At 43.8% G+C, this 21,783-nt stretch overlaps 2 protein-coding genes across 18 annotated transcripts in view; one reads left to right on the forward strand and one right to left on the reverse strand.

Moving 5' to 3' along the window:
* Nucleotides 1–6,219, reverse strand: part of NCOR1 (nuclear receptor corepressor 1) — a 168,726-nt gene extending 162,507 nt beyond the window's left edge. For 11 of the 12 annotated variants that reach the window (XM_031967857.1, XM_031967853.1, XM_031967850.1 and 8 more), the window contains exon 1: nt 5,598–5,698. The gene's annotated coding sequence lies outside the window, so the exon portion shown is untranslated. Of the gene's footprint in view, nt 1–5,597; nt 5,699–6,108 lie in introns of those variants that run through there. The other variant, XM_031967846.1, reaches the window with a different exon arrangement.
* Nucleotides 6,220–6,935: 716 nt separating this feature from the next.
* The window catches only part of PIGL (phosphatidylinositol glycan anchor biosynthesis class L), a 126,186-nt gene continuing 111,338 nt past the window's right edge, over nt 6,936–21,783 (forward strand). For 5 of the 6 annotated variants that reach the window (XM_031967858.1, XM_031967860.1, XM_031967862.1 and 2 more), the window contains exons 1-2: nt 6,936–7,210; nt 11,834–11,933. In XM_031967858.1, coding sequence (XP_031823718.1) covers nt 6,964–7,210; nt 11,834–11,933 — 347 coding nt within the window. In that variant the 5' untranslated portion in view covers nt 6,936–6,963. Of the gene's footprint in view, nt 7,211–7,476; nt 7,540–11,587; nt 11,934–21,783 lie in introns of those variants that run through there. The other variant, XM_031967859.1, reaches the window with a different exon arrangement.

Raw genomic sequence — 21,783 nt, forward strand, 5'->3', positions numbered from 1 at the left:
CTATTATAAACGATATGTAGATATTGCTCTATTTCATTAAGATTCCTATAAATTTTCTGCTTAAATTGCCTTCTGGTGATTTCCAAAAACCACATTCAACATTAAACTGCTGCTTCCAGCACATCTTCAATAACCTGCTCTAAGGCAGCAATTCTCCAAATATGGGGGGGTCCTGAGACCCTTTCAAGGCACATGGGGAAGGTCAAAACTATTTTCACAAAAACTAAGTTATCTTTTGCCTATAAAATGTCTCTTTTTCAGCTACACGTGAGGCTATTTGCTTCACATGCTCAACCAAAAGAACATACTGCCACTGATTGAATGCAAAAGCATATAGAAGAATCCAAGTGACTTAAGTCAAGAGGACTTCAAGAAATCTGTAAAACTATGAAAAATGTGTCATTTTTCTCACTAAAACATTTGTTTTGGAAAAGTTATTCTTCATGAAAAGATTATGTAATTAACTTATTTTAATTATCAGTTTTAACTTCTAATATGGAAAATAAAAAGTGATAATCCACTTAATACTATGGGGGAAAATAACCCCCATAGTACTAAGGAATTTTCCCCTGCTCTCAAACCAGTATCTTCAAACACAAGAGTCTTCATTCCTTTTAATGGCATAACATAGGATGTGTTTTTTAATTGGATAAATGGAAAAGAAAAAAGAAAAATGCTTCACTTTAGTATTTACTTGCAATATCAATATACAAGAAACAAATCCACTTAAAATGTTTTAGGGAGGAGGCATCAGATGAACTTCATTTTTATCTGAAATGCACAAAGAAGGACTGAACACACATTGTTATAGAAATACACCAACTCAAAGGGGAAACAAGTTGGGACGGGGTGGGTAATGCGGCTAAGGAGTTATGAAGAATATTATTATTATTATTATGGATGGCAATAGTCAAAAATAAAACAAACTTCCTTATCCTGAAGATGGGATTAAAAGGAAGATGGAGGCAGAAAAGAACCAGAATCGAAAGGAGACATTCCAAGCTGCATGATACACAACTGAATAATGGCTAAACAAATTGCAACATATGAATGTCATGGGTATTATTGTGCCATAGGAAATGTAGAAAGAAACCATTTCAGGCAATCCTTGACACTATAAATATTAAGAGTGAAGTGAAGCAGAACATATAAAAGAACAGCAACAATGTAAAAAAAAAAAACAAAAAAAAAAACAGCCTTAAAAATTCTTATCAAACTTATAATCCATTTTGGGATAAAGCATGTTCATTGTCTCCCTCTAGACTGAGAAGTGATGGACAGAAGGGGCAGAAACAAATTTCTGTCATTGGACTGGGTAAATGCATTTTGCTTTATTATATTTATTAGATAAGGTTTTTTTTTTTTCTTTCTTTTAGTTTTTAATAGAAGCAAGGATTTGGGAGAAGGGTTGGCCAGCTATAGTGATGCCCCCCCATACAAACGGCTACTAAATTTTTTTTTTTTACAACGCACAAAAATAGAAGGATATTCAGAAGTAAGATAGTTTGAAAATATGTGAAATTTATTACATACACACACACAAATATATACATTTATTTGTTTTAAAGTACACAGTAAAATGGAGATTATGGTTTCTTACAGAATCCCCTTTTTGTGTTCTGCTCTGTACATGGAAATCTTTTTGTATGTATGTTTTAAATTCAGTATTTTTAATTTTAAAAGAAAGCAACAACAAAAAAAGAAAAAAATGTTTTAAACTCCCTGCTTCATGTCCCTGTTATAAAAAATGCATTTTTATACCACCAAAACCAATTTTTAAAAATGTGTATCTCTGAGCATCTCTGTATGGAAATGAGAATAGAATAAGGTTCATGATCTTGTTTAAGTTAATTATAAAGACCTTATTTGCCTCAGTTTCCTCATCTGTAAAATGAACTAGAGAAGGAAATGGCAAACCACTCCCCCGTCTTTGCCAAGAAAATTCCAAATGGGGTCACAGAGAATTGGGCATAACTAAAAACCAACTAAACAATGACCAAATCAAGACCACTCCACAGTATGAGAAAAGGAATTTCACTTAAATACAAAATAATATAAATGGTAAAATGTAAAACCAGACCATCACCCCTCCTCCCCAAGCAGATAATCCTTTTAACTTACTATAGGGTTCCAAAACTCAAGAAGTACAAGCAAATGAATAGTTTGCATAAGAATTTAATAGAGACAGTTTCTTTGGTCTAAGGGATAGATAAAATACTAGGCTATGTAAGTCTTTAACAGAGTAATTCTAACATTTTACAACCACATTTATCTAGGTCCAGATGACCTCAATATTTTTGGTTAATGTTTCCTTATAAGCAAATTGAAGCAACTACTGCTATTTGCCATAATAAGATGCAAATGGGCCCCCCCCCAAAATGAGAGTATTTCTTTTGCTCTTCCACAAAATTCCTATTCCAACACCTCAGTCACAGTCTGACCTTTTGTGTGCATTGGACTCCTCAGAATAAGGTTTAGAAATACATAAAACAAAATGTACATAGGATTACAAAGAAGACCAAGTCTATTAAATAAAATATAATTATCAAAATATGTATATTTTTTAAAGTCAGGTTTTAGGGGCACAGATCCAGAACTACTCTGAGGGGTTTTCCAAAAAAAAAAAAAAAAAAAAAAAGGTGTTGGGGGTGGGGTTCTCTATGCCCATGAGCACACAAGCTTTTGCAGATCCTACCAAGTTGGAAAGGGTTTGAATATAAATCTGAACAGAAGCTACACTGACATAGTGTTAAATAATTTAACACATGCTTTAAAAAGAAAGGTGGCTAAATCTGACCTTGAGCAACTCCCTAGTTTCAATGAGTCTCAATTTCCTCATCTGTCAAATAACAGCAATGACCCGAGAGACCTTTAAACTCTAAATTCACGATCTTATAATATTCATTCTACCCACTGCTATTCATATCAAACACAAAGAAGGCCAAAACCATAACTGTGTATCTTTTACTTTCCCACTAAAGTCCTATTCGAATGCCACAACCACAGTCTGAATCAAAAATCATTTGAGATTGTAAGTACTGAGCTGTATTCATTGAAAATGAACAATATATACAACCTGAAACTTTATCTACACCAACTTCTTACCCTGCCAAGGTACTTGAGCATTCTATTGAGAGCAGCAACATGAAATCCATTAAAAAAGCACCTTACAAGTAACCGTCCTCATGACAGAAAAGCCATTCACCTTTTCCCCTCTCATAAAACCCATGTGTCCTAAACTTTCTGAGCACTGGAATAACCTTTCATCCCACCAATTTTCAATGGAACACACATTCTCTCCAAATGTAATATACTTCCTTTTCATGGTAATTTAAAAAAATAAGGTCAAAGCATTAAGGTTTCACTATCATCTGAATCTACCTGCCCATTAAATTAATCCATTTGTATCCTAAAACCATAGCAAAATGGAAAACTTGTTTTGGGAACAAAAACCAAATTCATTCTTTAATTAAATCCAAATCTTTAAAATGATTTGCTTAAATAAGTGAGACAGCAATTAAGGGGGCCATAGTACCACAAGGATGAGAAAAGAATAAGAAAAAAAAGGCTCCTAATGGATTTAGTTTTACAAACAGTGAAGGGAAATTAAAATATATTGTTTCTTCAGTAAATTCCACTGACTCCTTTAATAAGTCATCTAAAAACAGGTTGCTAATACTTATACTCAACTTCATTCATTCAATAAGCATTTACTTGTGTACTAAGTCCCCCGTGCTAAGGAAAGAGACAAAAATGCAACAGTCCTGCCCTTCAGAATCTTATATTCTATGTATACAATATGTACACAAGTATACATAGAAGCACACATAAATACAAAATATAGGGATATATACAAATACATGTTTGCAGAGCAAACATATAGAAAATAAATACAAAGCAACGGGAAGGGAAACACTGGCAATCCAAGGAAATCAGGATAGGCAGGCCTGTAGAAAAGGTGGCCTTTGAGGGGCATCTCGAAAGATGCTTGGAAACGCAGGCAAGGGTGCAAAAGGCCTGGAGACAGATGATGGGACATCTACAGGAAAATGGCTAAGGATCTACTTTGTCCAGAACCAGAATCAATGAGAAAGAAGCTTTGTTTATTTATTCTCACAATTCAGAAAATCGTAGAACCAAAAAGCAGCTTCATCTGGATCAAGTCATTCATTTGAAAGATGAGAACCCCAAGACCTAAAGGTCTGGGCAACTGCTCAAGGGCACTCAGCTGCGAAGTATCCAACCACAGCAAACATCTCCTACCTCCTCCTTTCATTCTGCTTCTACAATTCCGCACTGCCTGCAAATAAAGTGTTAAAAATGAACACAAAGCCCTTCCTCCGTTCTGCGAGGGTGCAAGCTAACATACTGGACACGGGAAAACACTACTTTGTGAATATCTGCAGGCCGTTGCAACGCGGGCCAGCTCCTAGATGCCTTTCTCTCACCTCTAAAAGCCTCGGTCATCCATCTACCTTTGCAGAATGTAACTGATATTAACAAATGATAAACAAGAAGCTCCTTCTGTTGAGAATCTAATTCTAAAAAAAATGTGGGATTCTTGCCTGGAACAGTTAGTTGAGTCAGAGTTCAGTGCGATTTCAGAAAGCTTTGCCAGAGCTTGCTCCGCGCAAGGCGCTCTACAAACAAGGACTAACGGCCAAGCCGGCCTGCACTTCACGCGGGTGCCACGGAGCCGTCCCTCGCCCTGCAGCACTGGCCCCCCGGCTGAGAGAGCCACCTTGTGCACCTCTGACACAGGCTCCGGGGAGGCATCGCTCACAAACGCCCTCCGCGCGCTCTCAGACTCACAAAGGCAAAACTGAGTTTCTCAACTGTGGATTTCTCAATCTCCTCTGTCATCCGAAAAAGAAGAAGCGGCGCTCACTGGCCGGAGACAGCATCTTAAAGGGGGAAAGAAGGGACCGTGTGCGCCGGATCCTGAACACCACAAACTCCCACCAGCGAGGATGCTGGGCGCGGGACCGGGGAGTCTAAGGACCGAGACTCAAAGCGTGGCTCGCCGCGTTCCCGTGTGACCTTGGGCTAGTCCCTGACCTTAACATCTCCCTTTTCTCATCCGAAAAATCGGCGACCGTGAGGCGTGACCTCGAGATCCCTTCCCACTCGAAATGCAAGATATCCCATGACCTTCGGGATCTTGGCAAGTCCTTGGCCCCTTGCTGCTCTCAGTTTCCCTGCCGGCAAAGTTCGGGATCTCGATCCCGGAGTCGCCCTAAGAGGTCCCTAAGGCCATCTTGGAGTCCTTAGGATCCACAATCTCCCTTCCACCTCGCGCCGTGAGTGGGGGGCCGGGACCGGAGAGCTCGGGCGTTTCTGGCGGCCTTTGTATCTCTCGCCGGGCGGGCCAGGGGCAGCGCCCAGGCGGAGTCCGTTGGGGGGAGGCTCGCCCCACCCCGGGCCCCCCTCCCGCCGGGGCCAAGAGGTGGGGGAAGGGGGCACCGGGGCGCTTCACGTGCTGCTCCCCCTCCTTCCCTGGCCCTGCCGGGCCCGCGCCCCGGGGCCCCGAGGCCCCGCCGCTCGCACGCACTGTTTCCCCTGCCCCCCGACGACGCCACCCCCCGGGGCCTACTCACCGGCACGGGCGGACCGGGGCACGAAGAGGGGACGGAGCGGCGGGCGGACGGGCGGGCCGGGGCACGGCGAGGCAGGGCGAGCAGGGCGGCGGGCGGGCGGGGGCTCCCCGCAGCCCCTCGGCGGGGCCGGCGCGCGCGCTCGCCCGTCACTCGTGTCGCCGCCGCGGCTGCGAGCCCCGTTGCTGCTGCTCCTGCTCCTGCTGCTGCTGTCGTCGCTGTCGCCACTGCCGCCGCCGCCGCCACCGCCGTGGGCCCTGCTGCTCCGCCAGCGCGGCCGCCATCTTGAGTGCGCCCCTCCCCCCGCGCCGGCCTCCGCGCCGGCCCCGCCCCCGCGCCCAGGTTCCGCCCCCTTCCGGGGTCGGGGGCAGGGGTGGGGGGGCCGCTCCCCCCACTCGGCCGTCCCTCCCGCCCGCAGGCTCCAGGCGCCGGCCTCGCGCTGACCCGCTCGCTCCCCTCCCCCCCTGCTGGGGCTACACGTGGGGAGCGCCCGGCTGCCCCGGGCCTTACCCACCTGCTCCTCCTTCCACTCTGTCCCTGTGGGTCGCTCTCGGGGACCCCGAGGGACCTGCGTTCATCCCCCGGTCTCGAGGCCGCCTGACAGAGGCTTCCCCAGCTTCAGGCTGCGGGGTGGGATCAGGGCCGCGCGGCAAGCGGGCCGAGAGCATTCGTCCTGACCAGGCTGGGTCCCCGGGGGCAGCCGCTCGCGCGTGGCCGTCTAGGCAGATGCCGGCGCCCACGCCGTGCCCACAACATGCTTTTCTCTCCCTACCCCTTCCCAGCTTGGGAACGCACCCCAAAGGGCGCCAGCCTGGACCGCATTGGGGCGAGCGCCGAGGGGCAGGAGCGAAGGCCCGCCTGTGACCCGCCCGGGACCGTTGACCCCCGAGAGAGGCCTCGAAGGGAACAAAGAGGAAGGAGCGGCGGCCCGGGCGGTCCTGCTTGGGACGTGGGGGCTACTCTCGACACGTCTAGTGGGGAACACGTTGCACTGAGACCGAAGGAAAAGAGAAGGTGGGGCCAAGCGTCCAGGCTCCCCGGGGGGAGCTCAATGAGCAGCCTAGAGGGCCCGAGGCCTCCCACGAGGGCAGGGGGGGAAGCAGCGCGGCCCGCAGAAGCTAGCACGCGGGACGACCCGGAGCGGTTTAAAACGAAGGCACAGCGGCGCAGCCGGCAGTCCCAAACTGGGGCTGCTTCCACTGCCGGGCGGGGCGGGCCGGGGCGGGGCCGGAGAAACTGACACCTGCCGGGCCCGCGCAAGAAGGGAGGTTCTGCGCAGGCGCGCTGAAGGGCCGCCCCGCGCACAGGCGGAACTCGCTCTCCGCCGAGTCCAGTTTCCGGCGGGTCCCTTCCGGCAGCCGGCGTCGTCATGGTGCTGCCGGTAGCGGTGCCGCTCGCCATCTCGGCCGGCCTCGGCTTGGGGCTGCTCTGGGCCTGGGCCTGGGGCCGCTCGGGGCGCACTCGGGGCATGGGCGAACCAGTGGGGCGGGACGGGTCCGGGAGCAGGGTCCTGCTGTTGACCGCGCACCCGGACGACGAGGCCATGTTCTTTGCCCCCACGCTCTTGGGCCTGACCCGGCTGAGGTACCGGGTCTCCCTGCTCTGCTGCTCCGCAGGTAGGAGGCTCCGGGCGGGCAGGGACGGGGCGGGAGCCGAGCGGAGCCGCTCCCCGGGAATGCGGGGGGTGGGAGCTGGGAGTCTCCCCGCCGGGGGCGAGGGGCCCGCAATAAAGTGTGTTCATCGGAGCGTGTCTTGTTCATTGTGGGAGCCCCAAGCCCGGCCGCCTCCCCACGGGACCCGGGACCCCCCTCTCCCCCCTCTGCAGGGCCCGGGACGCCCCCGCCGCCTTTGGAGGAAGCACTTCCTTAGGGAACTTGGGTCAAGACGAAGATCCGCCAGAGGCTCTCGGCAGATACATCTTTGGCTCCATTGGTGGTTCTGCCAGGTACATTAAGCATCAAAATCGGCCTCTGCCGGCTTTGGAACCATCGCTGTGAGTGAGAGGGGTGGTTTTCTCGCAGGGGTCTGTTGGGCCGCTGGCCGAAGAAACGAAAGGGGGTTTGCCTGCCTCAGGGACGCGGACGCCCCAGGGCAGAGACCCGCGAGACTTGTGGAGAACAGGGGCTGGTTCTTGCCTCTCCCTGTAATTCCGGAAGTTTCGGAGTGGCCACGGAGTGCTTAGTGACCAACTGACTCTCAACTAAAAATCGGGGGAAGTAACGAAAGCTTAACACTTAGAGACCTTCATAGCATTGGATTCAGACTCGGTAGAACCTACACCCAAAGGGAGAACAGGGGCTGGTCTCTGTATCTCTTTTTTCTAGAACTCCAGCGTTAGAACAGCACTGGCACATAGTAGGCACTTTATAAGGGCTTCTTGACTCTCCAACTGGTGCAGTCCAATAAATTACAGTTGAAACCCCTGCCCTTTGATTCCATGACCACTACACGATTTGAATGTTATGCTCCTAAGGGATCCTTGTTAAAGCAGGTGTCCCTTCAACAGTGTTTCTGTAGTGGCCTGGTAACCCAAAAGAAGTGATCCATGGTTGTCTAGTTGTAATTATTATGATCGATTTGTCACATTGTTTAAAACACTGCAAGAGAAATTTTGTTGTGACATTAAGTTCGAACCCATTCACTTTGACCGAGTCAGAAGTCAAATAAGACTATGGGATCCAAAAATCGGGTTTATTTCTTATGTATCCTCAAGAATAGTACCTCTTTGAAAACAAATTAAGGTGTTTAATTTAAATAGTTCAAACTGTTTGAATGGAATTATTTAAAACATTTATGTTTTCAAATTCCAAACCAGTTAGTAACCAATTTGAAAAGTTCACTTTAAAACAAAATTAATTATAAAATAGTTGAATCTCTTATATGTGTGCAAAATAGAGCCCTGGATTTATGATCGAATCTATAAGAAGAACTTCCAAACTGAAATGGGGCTTTGGAAACCATCGAGTCCACCATCCTTTGTCATTAGACACATAAGAAAACAGCATCTGATGTTTTTCTACGCAAGAGGTGGCAGCAGGTCCTAGGGTTTCTAGTCCAGCATCTGGTATTCTACCATACCATTACTCTCTTTAAAAATTAGGCCAAAAAAAAAAAAAAAGAAGCTTATCCAAGTAATTATAACTAAAATTTCTTTCTTTTTAAGGTATATTCTAGCTTAGTTATGGTTTCAATCATTTTAATGATGAACTCTTCAGTATTAGGATTTGAAATACGTGATGATGGTGAGGAAGGAGACAAGGAAAAGAATATTTTTTATATTTTGTTTTGACACATTTTAAAATTCATTTTTCTTCTTGGATAGACATGGATGGTACATAGATTCTTTTGTAGACATTAGCATTCAAATAAAACCATATTGCAAAGTGCCACTACAGTTAATTGACCTTTCTAGTAGCTGACATGTGTCTTATCTACCATACATTTAGCTGCTTCATATTATTAATCTTTTCACATATGTGTCTTCTCTGAACTAAAATGTTAGCGTCTATAGCACAAGTATTCTTGGAACCTAACAATGTCCAGACCTTGAGTGCTCAGAACTATAGTAGCTATCTGTTAAAACGATAATAACTCACTTCACCATCTTACAGATTCTGTAGATCATTTAACTTATCCAGTATAATTTCTATAAAGAACCTTGAAAAAAGGCTTCACTAGTTTCCTTGGAATTGAAATCTACAGAAAAATTGGGTTAAACACACACACACATGCATATACATATATCAATACATCCTGAAACTGTATTATATATCTTTCAACTTAGTATCAAAAGTAGCAGCTTTTTTCCCATCCCCAACAATTTAACTATGGTATCTCAGGATTGCTGGAGTGTTTCCTATTATGTTGTAAATGCTAAAGAGTATCTTATTAACAATTGCATAAACTAGCATTATTTTAATAGAAACTGTGTCCTTTCCTCTGGTCCTCTTTTCTGGTTATTGGTTTCAGAAGTTTTATATCTTTATAGCCTATTTTGGTGAAATTTGTGCCAGATTCCCATTTTTTGTTTGACTAAAAAGCAAATGTAATGTGTTTTATGGCTAAGAAGTGACCCAAATGGTGTTTCTATTTCTAAATTACACTGTGTCCTATTAGGATCCCTGATATTTACCCAGGAGCCTGAAGGGCTGAGTTTCTAAAGAGTTAGTCCCATAAGTAAAAGCCGTCCCATCACAGAAAGCCAGGTGCTATTTCGTGATCTTTCTGCTGTGACCTTGGACAAGCTAACCTTTCCACTAAAATGAAGAGATTGCACTAGGTGAACTCTAAGGTTTCTTCTAGCTCTTTCAAAACAGACAAATTTACAATGCAGTCAGTGGAGAAACATTTTTTTATAATTGCTTAAAAATTTAGTCAAATGAATGATAATTGATTTGAATAGATAGTTGCATTTCCCCCTCTCTGTCAACATTCACCAAAGCATTGCTGGGCTTTTCTCTCACAGATGGAAAATAAAAGCTGGGCATTCAATTTAGCTAAGGTTATGCTACTTGTTATTGTAAACATGTGTTTTGTACCACCAAGCTAGAAGAAGAAATGAAGGGTATCCCTGGAGAGAATGGGAAAAGGTCTTGATTCTACAATGTTTGAATGGTTACTCTATTTTAAGGTTAATTTTGTTTTAATGTGAACTTCTTTTTAAAAAGTTTGGAATTTGAAAACAAATGTTTTTAAATGATTGCATTTAAACAGTTTGGTTGAATTATTAAACACAATTTGTTTTTGAAGACTTACTACTCTTGAGACTAAAGATTTTTGTAAGGTAGAAATCTGATTGTGAGTCCCATATGTTTGGGGTTTTAAATGATCATGTCTGAGAAGAGTCAGTTTTAACTCGGCAAAAGTCATCATTTCCTGTTGGGTGCTATGCAAAGTAAATCAGATGGGCCAACCCCAATTCCTGTTCTCTAAGGCTACTATCTGAGAATTGCTAGGACTCAACTCCTCTCCTAGCTTCAGTACAGTTTGCTTCATGTCATTAAATTCCCCCAAACTACAATAAAAATTTAAAAGCATTCTGTTTTCTGGCAGAAGAAAAGGAGAAAGGAAAGTATTATAGACACTAACTTCCCCACATGCTCCTATATCTTAAGGAACTTTTAATCCTGGCATGGGGCCCTGGGCAGATCAGTCTTAGAATCAATCTAACTTTTCCTGTCATCAAAAGACATATATTGTGCAATCTGACACAGAGTACTCTTAAACAGCAATTAGATGTTATATTTGTAATGGAAGACTTAAGATATAAATCCCCCGAAAGGCTCCATTTTCCAAATATTGGAACTATGTGCACCCCACATATGAGGATATTAGCCTGTTCTAGCTTCAGTCTCTTTATAGAATCTAATGGACCAATCACCTAAAGGCTGATTTTTAAGGCCCCTTTCAGACCTAAATCTGAGAGCTTATGATCTCACTAAACCTTGATTCTCCTTCATGTATTCATTCAGCCAACATCATAAGCACCTCCAAGGGCCTCCCATGCCCTGCCTTGAAAATATAAAGACAAAAACAAGAGTCCTGGCCCTTAGCTTACATGTTTTTCAGGACAGAGACAACATGTACAGAGGTAAAGCAATGGAAAACACTTAGAGGTAGGGACTGGGCTTGACATTTTATAATAAAGGGAGCCCCCAGGTGAGGAACCCGTTTCTAGCAATGCTTGCCAACACCCTCCCCAACACAGGAAGTCTTGGAAAGTTACCAAGTTATGCGGAGAAGGTAAATAGCTTGACTTGGCTTGACCTGGATCAGAGGCAGAACTTGAACCCAGGCCATTGGGGTTTTGAGGCTAATAATGATGCCTCTCACAAACTGGATACAGAATGAGTGTGTGTGAATGAAAGTGTACACCCGTGCTCACACACACACACATATATATATAGGTAGTCAAAGTTATTGTCACCCAAAGCAGGTGTGAAATGTTTTGCAGTATCTTACTTTGAGACAGCTTTTTTGTTTTTATTACATAGTTACAAGCATTTCTCCATACAATTGATCATCACAACTTTATAGACAAGGAAATTAATGCTCCAAAACGTCAAGGAGCCTGCCCAAAGTCCCACAGCAAGATGTCATGGAGACAGCGCGATGTGTGATGATTTCCTTGATTCTGAACTTTGTCACAGCCTTCGGTCATAATCACAAAGATGGCCTAAGAGCCACCCCCCATCTCCAGTGTGATATAAACCCGCCCTGGATTTATTTGTTATCCCTAGGCAATTACTACAATCAAGGAGCGATTCGTAAGAGAGAACTCTTGCAGAGCTGTGATGTTTTGGGGATTCCACCCTCCAGTGTAACAATTATTGACGACAGGTAACTTCTCTTCCACAATCCTTGAATCCTTTTAAATCCTTTAAAAAAAAAAAAAAGATAAATTAATGCACAGGGGGATACAAAATGTTGCAGTATTTTGACTGCATTTGAAAACAACTTTTAAAAAAGATGTAATAAGATACAAAATTGTCTCACTTGAATGCTTCAGTTTTTAAACTAACTCCCCATGGTTTTATTGGGACTCATCACTCGTCCTCTGTCACTTCCTGGCCACTGCCAGACCCATACCCTGCAGCCAGCCTGGTGTGATGGGGTGATACGGACGGGATGCTTTCAGATCCTGATCCAATGTCTCATGGTGACGTGTTGGTGAGGCTGCTTCTCAAAGGCCAGGGCAGTGCTGAGCCAGCTTTGACTCTGGCCCTCCGGAACACCCTAAGAGGGCCTAGAGGGCAGGCCAGTGACAGATACTGCCTGTTCTTTGGAGAGGATCTGGGCAGGGTTCAGAAACAACTCACCCTATTGGCAGCAGGTTGATGAATTGCTGGGGTGATGAAATTCTCTAACTAGACTCAAGTATTTTAAGTAGTTTTACCTATTGAGTGTCAGTGTAAATGATTAATTAGTGGCTGGGGTTAGATTTTAAATTGCTTTCTAACATTTAGCATTTTGTAACAGTGGCTAATTTTCTTTTTTAATTACATAATTTTAATTTAATAGTTTCCATTTATGTTTTAACTTTATAGTTATTCATATAAATAGGCTTAGTGAAAAGTGTTCTGGGTTTGGAGGCAGGAGAAATCTGGGTTTTAATTATGCCTCTGACAGATACTACTTGTGGTATCATTCATCTCTCTAAGACTTTCTTATCTATAAAATGGGGATATTAATACCTGTCTCCCTACATTGAAGGCAGAAGTCATGACGGACAGTGTTGAGTCTAAACTGCTTCTAGAAGGCAGAGAGGAAATCTCTTTATTGTGAGAGAGGCAACGTGGCTGGTAGAGAACAGGCCTCAAAAACAGGAAGATCTGCAATCTGTCCTCAGAAAGACATAACCTGGTTATGTGTAAGTGATCCTGGACAAGTTACTTCTAGGGCCAGCTCCAGGCAGCTCTCTACAACCCTACAGAGTGTTTGCAGGTCTTCCTTACCTTCCCTCAGGACTTTCCTTACCTGGGAGCTGTCTGTGACCCTGCAGTCACAGCTCAGAGCAGGAATGTCTGTAAAGCTTGTAGTAAACCTAAAAGTCCTCCATGAATCAGTGGCTGTGATCTCTAAAGGAGAACAAATACTCTTTAAACTTTATAACATCATCAAAAGTTTTAGCTTTTCCAAAAACTCAGCACATATAGTAGAATCATATACTTAGAACACTCCTTGGCCTGTTTTGACCTGTACCCTGCTTTCTTTCTTGACCTCTAAAAATAATAATAATAATAATAAAAACCTAAGCACAAGAATCAAGAGCTAAAGGGGTGTGCCTGCCATCTGTCTCCGCCTTCGGAGCTGCTTCCTGGCTTTTGTGAGCTTAGTCTGGCCCTTCCCAGGGACAGGCTTCTGTGGGGTTCACTGGCAGTGAGTGTCACGCTGGCTTCCTCTCTTTGAGGTTTTCCTCTTCCTGTATTGGGTAACACCTATGCAAGGGGGTCACATTACAACACAGAAAATGTTGAAAAGTGCAAGTCCCTTTAACTAATGAGCAAGGAGAAAAAAATAATACTGTATTTTACTGATCCCAGAGCCCTACTACCCTTCTCCAGAGCCTGTTGCTATTTCTTTAAACTGACTCACTGTTTACACTTCTAACAAGTTTGGCTATCTTGTTTCCCAGGCCATAGCATATTAGAATCAGCAAATTAAAGAAAGCAAATTATGGAAAGCAAAGGAGGAGGGGAAGCATTCCTAGAGACAGGTCTGTTAACAGTGGGGAAGAATGAGAGAGTTTAACAGCCAGGGAGGAGGTCCCAAAATCCCAGTCATAAAAAGCAGCCTCCAGAATTCAAGAAATACAGCAATCTAGAACTATTCAGTGGAAAAGCAAAAAAGTCCTTCCTACTTCAACAGCCCTCTCATATTACTAACAATGACCGTGAATCATTAAAGAAAAGATATCCAATGTATTCTGTTGTTTTTAAGAGGCAGTGTGGAATAATGGAACAGCCTTTGTGATGGTGGGCAACTCTTAAGCTCTCGGTGCTAGAGGCCTCTCTTAACCACTGTATGAGTTGCAGAGAAGGAGCTTGCCTTTGTGCAGTTCTTACCTTCAGGTTCCCAAAACCAGTGAAATCACAGTCCAGGTACCCATGTTCATTTTGATAGTGTCATATCATCTAGAAAGATTTCCATTTAAAATCATTAAAACTTTTAAAAACTTTAACTCCTAAAGTTCCAAAGTTTTTGCTTAAGGAAATCTAATATATTATCCTGTTGGACACAATAAAGTGCCGTTAAACATTTGCTAATGGACTGATTAGAAGCAGAGTGGGAAATTATCTCACTTGATTGAAATAATCAAGGATATACAACCTTAAAAAAGGCTTCGACTAAACTTCTGTTACTATGGGTTCTGGTCTGTTCTGACCCTACTCTATCTAGTTCTGAATTCCAATAGCAACAACAAAAAGAATTTAGAAGAGATTCAGAGGAGACCCACCAAAACGGCTAAAAGATGAGAGGATGGAAGCAAGAAGGAACAGTTTATTGGGGCAGTGGATAGAACACCAGTCCCAGAGTCAGGAGGACCCAAGTTCAAATTTGACCTTAGACATGACACTAGCCATGTGATCTATAGCAAGTCCTTGCCAAAAAGGAAGGAAAGGAAAAGAAGATTATTTAAAGACAGTACAAACAACAGAGGTCATCAGATTGAAGGAGGGAGTGAGAGGACAGTAACCAGCTATCTCCCACCTTCCTAAAATGAAAACAAGAAGCTAACTCTCACTTCAATCCGAAGGGCTGTTTAAGTCTAGAGAATCCTGTTCCTCTGACTGGAGTGACTTCAGTGTCCTGCTCACCACTCAGCTTAGCTTTGCTAAAGTAGGTCACTGAGCTATACAGTGAAACAGCAAAGCTGGCAGCCACTTCTCCAGTCAGGGAGAGAATCTGCTGCCTGAGCGTTCCACGGAGGGGAGGTAAGGGCAGATGAGGGAATCAACTGTTCTGACGGTAACTGATGGGACAGGCCACTTCCAAGAGGCCTGCTGCCGCACTGAGAATTTAGGGAATTTAATTTGCTCATCTTCGATCATGGATAAAGTCATCAGACATGCGGGCGATCCCATGAGCCCCTTCCCAAATCTGAATGTTCTTCTCGAGCCTCTGGTTTCTTCAAAAAAAAGAAACCTGTCCCCTATCAAGGTCCTGTTTGTTTTCTTCTTGCCATGCCATGGAAAACATTTCTCTATGCTCCCCAAACTGCTTCAGGCTCATATTTTGGTGAGGGAAATCCAAAGGATTGTTAATCTTGGATTGGGGCCAACCATTGTAGGGCCTGACTGAGTCATGCAGCCTGGGCTTCCTCTTTCTTTTCATCATCTTGTACATTAGTTATATTTTTAACATACAAAAGGGCAGACATATTTTAGGTGAGCTAGAAATTCATTTGCCTGATGCCTGAAGATCCAGCTAAAAATCAACCTTTGCTTGTTTAGACCTTCCCTGCTCCTCCTGCTGTCCCTCATCTATCAAATGGTATGATTAAAAAACAAAATACATCATCTCAGAACATTTGCTCAGGTTTCAAGTAAATTAATCTCTCTAGAGTCTTATATATGCAGCAAAATCTCACTGAGTGAGCTCTACATAATTTTGCAACTCCTCTTCCCCCAGACATCCAGATGTCCTATTTGTCTTAAATTCAGATATCAGCTAATCGGAACCCAAGTAATTTCAAAGTTCATTTCCCCCACCCCCTTTTTTTTAACATTTCAAACCAGCCAGGCTTTAACATGCATACTTGCTATGCCAGAAGCTGTTTAAGCATCTGTGGCAAGGCTCTTTTTACATTTGTTCTGTTGACATCAAGCATCTCTGCATTTATTTAAATATTCACTTTAGATGAGTGTTCTGTAATCTGAATTGGGAGGCAGGCATGAGATAAGCAGCACCCCTCATGAAAAACTGATATGATTATCTGAAACAGTCACACATGAATGATTCCATCATTTGGCGGCCTCATAAACTTGCTTAGGTTTGGGTGTGGGAAGTTTGGTGTGTGATGCATTTGATTTTTGATTTTGCAATGAGAAAGGGATGGAAAAATTTTCCCTCACTCTTCTGTCTCTGTAACACATTCTAATCTTATCCAAAGTCAGCTTTGTTTAAAGTTTAAATTGGCATAGTTAATTTAAAAGGACCTCTCTCTTTGAAGAATTCTAAGTCATCATGTTAAAATAATTCTAATTACTGGGTTCACCACTAGATACATTTTCCATGTTTTGTGAGAAATACGTTCCAGATTCTATGATTCTTCTTGCTAGAAATGGGACTTTGTAAGGCCCACCCTGCAGAGTTCCAATCTGTTTCCTTGAAACAGTCATCTCATTCTCTGAGGTTAGGTTAGTCCCTAAGGTGAAGAAAATGCAGAGAAAGCAATAAACTGAAGGCAAACTAATTAAACTGAAGCTGATGTGCTCTGGTCCTTGTGGAAGCATATGAATTCATCCAGGACACCAGGGAACCAGTGGCTGGAGTAAGGAGGGACTGGGGAATTAGGAAGTCTCTGGCTCAGTCACTTGGAGTTAGGTCTTCAGGACTGGAAGAGGCCTAAGAGATTAGCTAGGCCTTTACCCTCATTTTACAAATTAAGAAATTGTAGCCCTGGAAGAGAAGATAATTTAGCAAGATGACACAGCTATTGAGTGGCAGAACTGGCTTTAGAACTCAGCTCTCACACCAAGCTTATTGTGTTAGTATTCTACTACAAAACAAACTGCAAGATTCCCCTTGCTTCCTTATTCTCAGAAGATAGATTTTCTATTTGGTACCCTTTGAAGAAGTTTATAAAGTAGAATATTCACTGATATTTTCATAGATTCCCCAGATTCCAAACCTTCAGCAAGAAAAAAATACCATTTTTCTCATTTTCTATCAAAGAACAAACATATTTTTCTGGGGGGAAAACTGCCAATCACTGAAGAACACAAAGCTCACTAATGGAAGGCTTCAAAATCCTTACCTTACCATAGAAACCCTTCTCTATCATCTATGGCTTCAGTGTTATCTCCTGTTACTCCCCATAATGAACTTTTTTGCCTCAGCTAATCCTCTCTTTCCTGTTCGGCAAGCATTCAGTACCAATTCCCAACTCTTTTTTTTTTTTTTTTTCAATTCCCAACTTTTAAATCTAGCTGCACCCCTTGCCTAAAACTCCCATTACCCATCATAAAATTGTGAGTTGGAAGATATCTTAGACCTCTAACATCTCTGTTCCTGAACAAGAATTCTCTCTCCTAGGTCACTAAACACCTCCAGTGAGTGGTTATATTACTTCTGTGTAAAGCTTCCTAACCTTGTTTGTATCATGGACCCCTGGCAGTCTGGGGAAGACCATGGGCCCCTCAGAAAAATGTCTTTACATGCATAAAAGAAAATACATAAAATTACAAAGGAAACCGATTATATTGAAATTAAGACTAAGCTGGGGAGTTTTCCCCTTTCAATTTTATAAACCCCTTGAAATCTATCTTAAGGTTTAAGAATCCTTGCTAGTGATTTTTTAAGACTGCTAGTGATTCAGAGAGCCCATTATTTCTTAAACTGCCTGCTCAATTCCTTTCTTCCACCTATCCAAATCTTATATATCATTCTAGTGCTGTGTGCCCCACAAAGCTGCTCCCAACTATTCAAATCCCTAGTGAATTCCTCCTTATCTAAACTCATTAGAATGCTTATCTGGAACCTACTGTGTAAGTCTTGTCTTCCCAACTAGATTCCCCCCACTATTTGTGACTATTTTACATCCATGGGCATGATGGGTGCTCAATAAGTAATTCTATAGAATATAAACAATTTCACCCCAAGACCAGAAAAGCTTATCCAAGTAGCTCTGCTCTTTTGGGACCATCATCTGCGTCCTCCTAGGCCACACTGGGCAATGAAAAGAAAAATGAAGCTGGGACCCAAATCCCTGAATTTCTCATCTCAATGCAGCTGCCACTAATGTTCCTAGTGACTCTGGGCAGTTCCCCTGCCTGAGCTCAGTTCTTCATCTGTAAAATGGGATGGGGTGGATCATTCACGTTTATAGTATCTTTGTAGTCTACACCAAATGACATCATTGAATTTGGAGGTCCTGGTCCTTTTGAAATGATAGAGTCCCACTTCCCTCACTTTCATGGAAGAAAAAATGAAATTTAAAGACAAATAAGGGATTGCCCAGGTCCCACAAATGTGTATACGTAGCAAAGACGGGCTTTACGCCTAAGCCCAGTGGCCCAGTGATCTTTTCAAAACACTCTACATTCCCCTCTTGAAGAAGGGATTTGATCAGACTACCCTGAGACAGATTCATAAATTGGCAAGCAGACAAAACCATGGATAATGGAAGATCTAGATTTGATTGGACTACAGGCTGTCTTACCTCCCCAGTGACTTGAATTTTTTTCAGAAAAATTCATGTTCTAAAAAAAAAGAGGAAGGAAGAATAATTTACTATCTACCTACCTGGCTCACAATGTGGCTATGAAGGAGATATAAGAACAACACACGTGTGAATATGTGTTTATGCCCTCTTTGTTTACAGACCTAAGAGCGTATATCTGAAAGTAGAGAGATACTTTCTGGTCTGACTAAGAAGAACAGATTATAGCCAAGGAGTGCCCTACACACACACACACACACACACACTGATTGGAAATTAAAGGCAGAGGAAGAACACTGGTGGACTATATTTTGGCTTGGAGTTCCTGTCATTGTTCTTGTGATTATTCTCAGGATTGGGCAGCTACTAGACTAAGGTTAATTGAAGTGACACCTCCTTGGAGCTCTGCTTTGCCCTAATGATCTCTCTATCAGGCTCATTTAGCCTTGATCACTGAGTGGGTGTTGCCTCAGTCGAAGGCAGACCTGTTAAAGTTTGCCACGGTCTCCCAATACGTCCAGGGCCCTCTCAGTCATCCTGATCTACATCTAGCTCTGGAGGGAGAGGGGAGGCAGGTGACCCTGCCCGGCCTTCCCTCCCTCATATCCGACTTACTCGCCTATCATGGCATCCCGTCCCCGATGAGAATGAAGGACAAACAACCCTATTGTAGCAACACAGAACTGGAAGGGGGCTGGGAAATCATTTAGTCTAAAGCTTTCATGTTGCAAATGGAGAAACTGAGTCCCACAGAGTACAAGGGACGTGCTTGGGGCCATACAGCAATCTAGGATTTGAAGTAGGTCACGCACCTCCTAGCCTGGCAGCCTGCTGTCTGCTATAATCTATCTTAGCATGTGTGGCTCAAGATCTTTTGTTAATGAACAACCTGGATAAAAGCTTCACATGGACATCAAATTGTACCCAGCCAGGGCTTGTTCTATAAAAAGAATTATCCGGTGCCCTGTGATTATCATTTGCATCCACAAATATTTATCGTGTGCTTCCTGCACACATGGTGCTGTGCTCCAGATTCTGAGGCTACAGAAAGGGATGGGACAGCCTGGTCTTAGGGCAGCTTCCTATTACCTCGCACATCTTGGGGGCTTACAGCGGAGGGGGGTAAACAGGCCATTAAGAGGAAGGCTGTGTGCTCCCAAGTGCCACCTGGGGGATACAGATTGTTCTGGTATTCAAGGGAGGCTGAGGTCACATAAGGATGGCGAGGGTGGGGAGGATGTAGAGCCTGGCCTGTGCCTTTAAGGAAGGCTCCAGCTTAGAGTAAGGAGGAGGAGGAGGGGAAGATTTCAGGAATCAGAATGCCAAAGGCCCAATGACATAACCTGGCAGAGCTCAGCCATTGGTGGCAGGTTTGCCCGTGTCCCTGTCCCCACCATCTTTGTGGCCAAACCATTTCAGAGTCCCACCAGCCCCTTCCCACTAGGCAGTTCCAAGGAGGCACCCAGAAAAGTGCCAGGTCAGGACCAGGTTGGGGAGGGATATATTCAGAGCGACAGACATGCCCAAGAGGCCTGTGGTTAGTCGTTATATGACACCATCTTTCTCTGTGAGATGCCTTGAAGACTCTCCACAAGTTGCTTTCTCTGTTAGATTCTCTGCATTTCTTTTCTTCTTGATCCAATTCCCAGAGAATCCTAGCTTTAGGGCTGAAAGGGATTTTAGAGTGCATCCAGTTCAGGCTCTATCTTCTATGGATGAGAACCCAAGACTGACAGAAGGGAGATAGCCTTGGCACTGGTTACCCCAAGGGGAAGCAGCAGATCAGAGGCTTTGAGCCCCAATACTATAACCTCCCTCCCTCCCTCATTGTCTTTCTGCAAATGCATACTTACAGATAGTTCTCAAGAGCGTTTTTAGATAAATAAACTTTATTTGAGCATATAACATATGCTCAATATAATATAATAAAAATAAACTATAATGAGCAAATGCTCATTTCAGAAATTCTAAGTCGAGCCTCAGAGTACTTTTGGCTTTGGGGCTATTGTTCTGTCTTTGCTTTCAGCTGCACAGATAGCAGTGGTGGTCCAGGAAAGCAGGAGAAATGCTCCCCTTTGCATTTCCCTGCCATTGCAGCCAAGGGTCCTAGTTGGTGCTATGTAGAGTCATCGGTGCTATTCACATTGACTTTGTCTAGTGGCTGTCTCTGAGAAGCCAGTGGAGCCATTTTCCCAGGGGATATACTATGACAATAGGCAGGGAAACTAGCCGGGCTGAGGAATCTGCTTGTGTGAGTAAATTTATGAACTGCCCTTCAGAACTACAGTCTGTCTGCCCTCCTCTTCCCCGCCCCCCAGACACACAGGGCCCAGATTCCTGGCTCAGCCTTTCCAAATAATGCAGCCATCTGTAACAGCACAAATGACACGGGGAACTGAGCACCCTTCCTGACCAATCAGGGGTTGGCTATTTGTGGTGGTGTTAATATGTGACTAATAATGTCCACAGTGCCTGATATACAAAAGATTATGTAAAAGAAACAGTCCCTTCCCTAAGAAAGTTCCAGCTCAGAGGGTGACAGAGTGAACAGACAGGGACTGAAATCTTCTAACCTTGCACAATGAATTAATGAGGAATTGGGGCCACAGGTGAGGCTTTTTTTTCCCCACACACAAAATGTTGATGAAGAGAAGTTTTGATATTTTTTAAAAATTTGGCCACAGAATTAATCTTGTTTTCTACTTTTTATTTACTTGACTAATTACAGTACTGGTGGAAGAGAAGCTTCCTGAACTAATTTGCCAGATGGCTCTCTATGGCCTCATTGTCATTTGTTGAGGGCCCAGTGGTTTGATCTGGAAGAAGATGATATTCTGGGGCTGGAAGCTATGAGGGCCTCTCCACCCCCACCCCACCCCCAGCCCTGGCTGTACTTCCTCATTGAATCTCTGTTCCTACGGTCTCAAAGGCAAGCTCTTAGTCGAACCAAGGCAAGCCTAGAGGACACTTGAGGGCAGTTGGGAACTTGCCCAGTGACCTGTGGTGTGACTGGCCCTTTGTGAACTCTTCCAAAGAGAGATGGAGCAGAAGGTCACCCAAGTCACACTCACATGAGAAGCTGTCCAGTTTGCTTTGTGAAGACTTCAGATTACCAGGTCAGGAAGTTCTTGGTGGTGACCAGACTGGGGAACTATTGAAATCAGCCAAATGACAGGGTTCGGCTCAGGGTGACTTTCCACAGAAAAGAATAGCTCAACTTAAGAAAAAAAAAAAAAAAAAAAAAGAATAGCTCAACTTGTATAAACTTGAAAATTTTCCACTAATGACACAAAGGTTTGTCTTACA

Source organism: Sarcophilus harrisii, chromosome 4, assembly GCF_902635505.1.
Source record: "Sarcophilus harrisii chromosome 4, mSarHar1.11, whole genome shotgun sequence".
Lineage (NCBI taxonomy): Eukaryota > Metazoa > Chordata > Mammalia > Dasyuromorphia > Dasyuridae > Sarcophilus > Sarcophilus harrisii.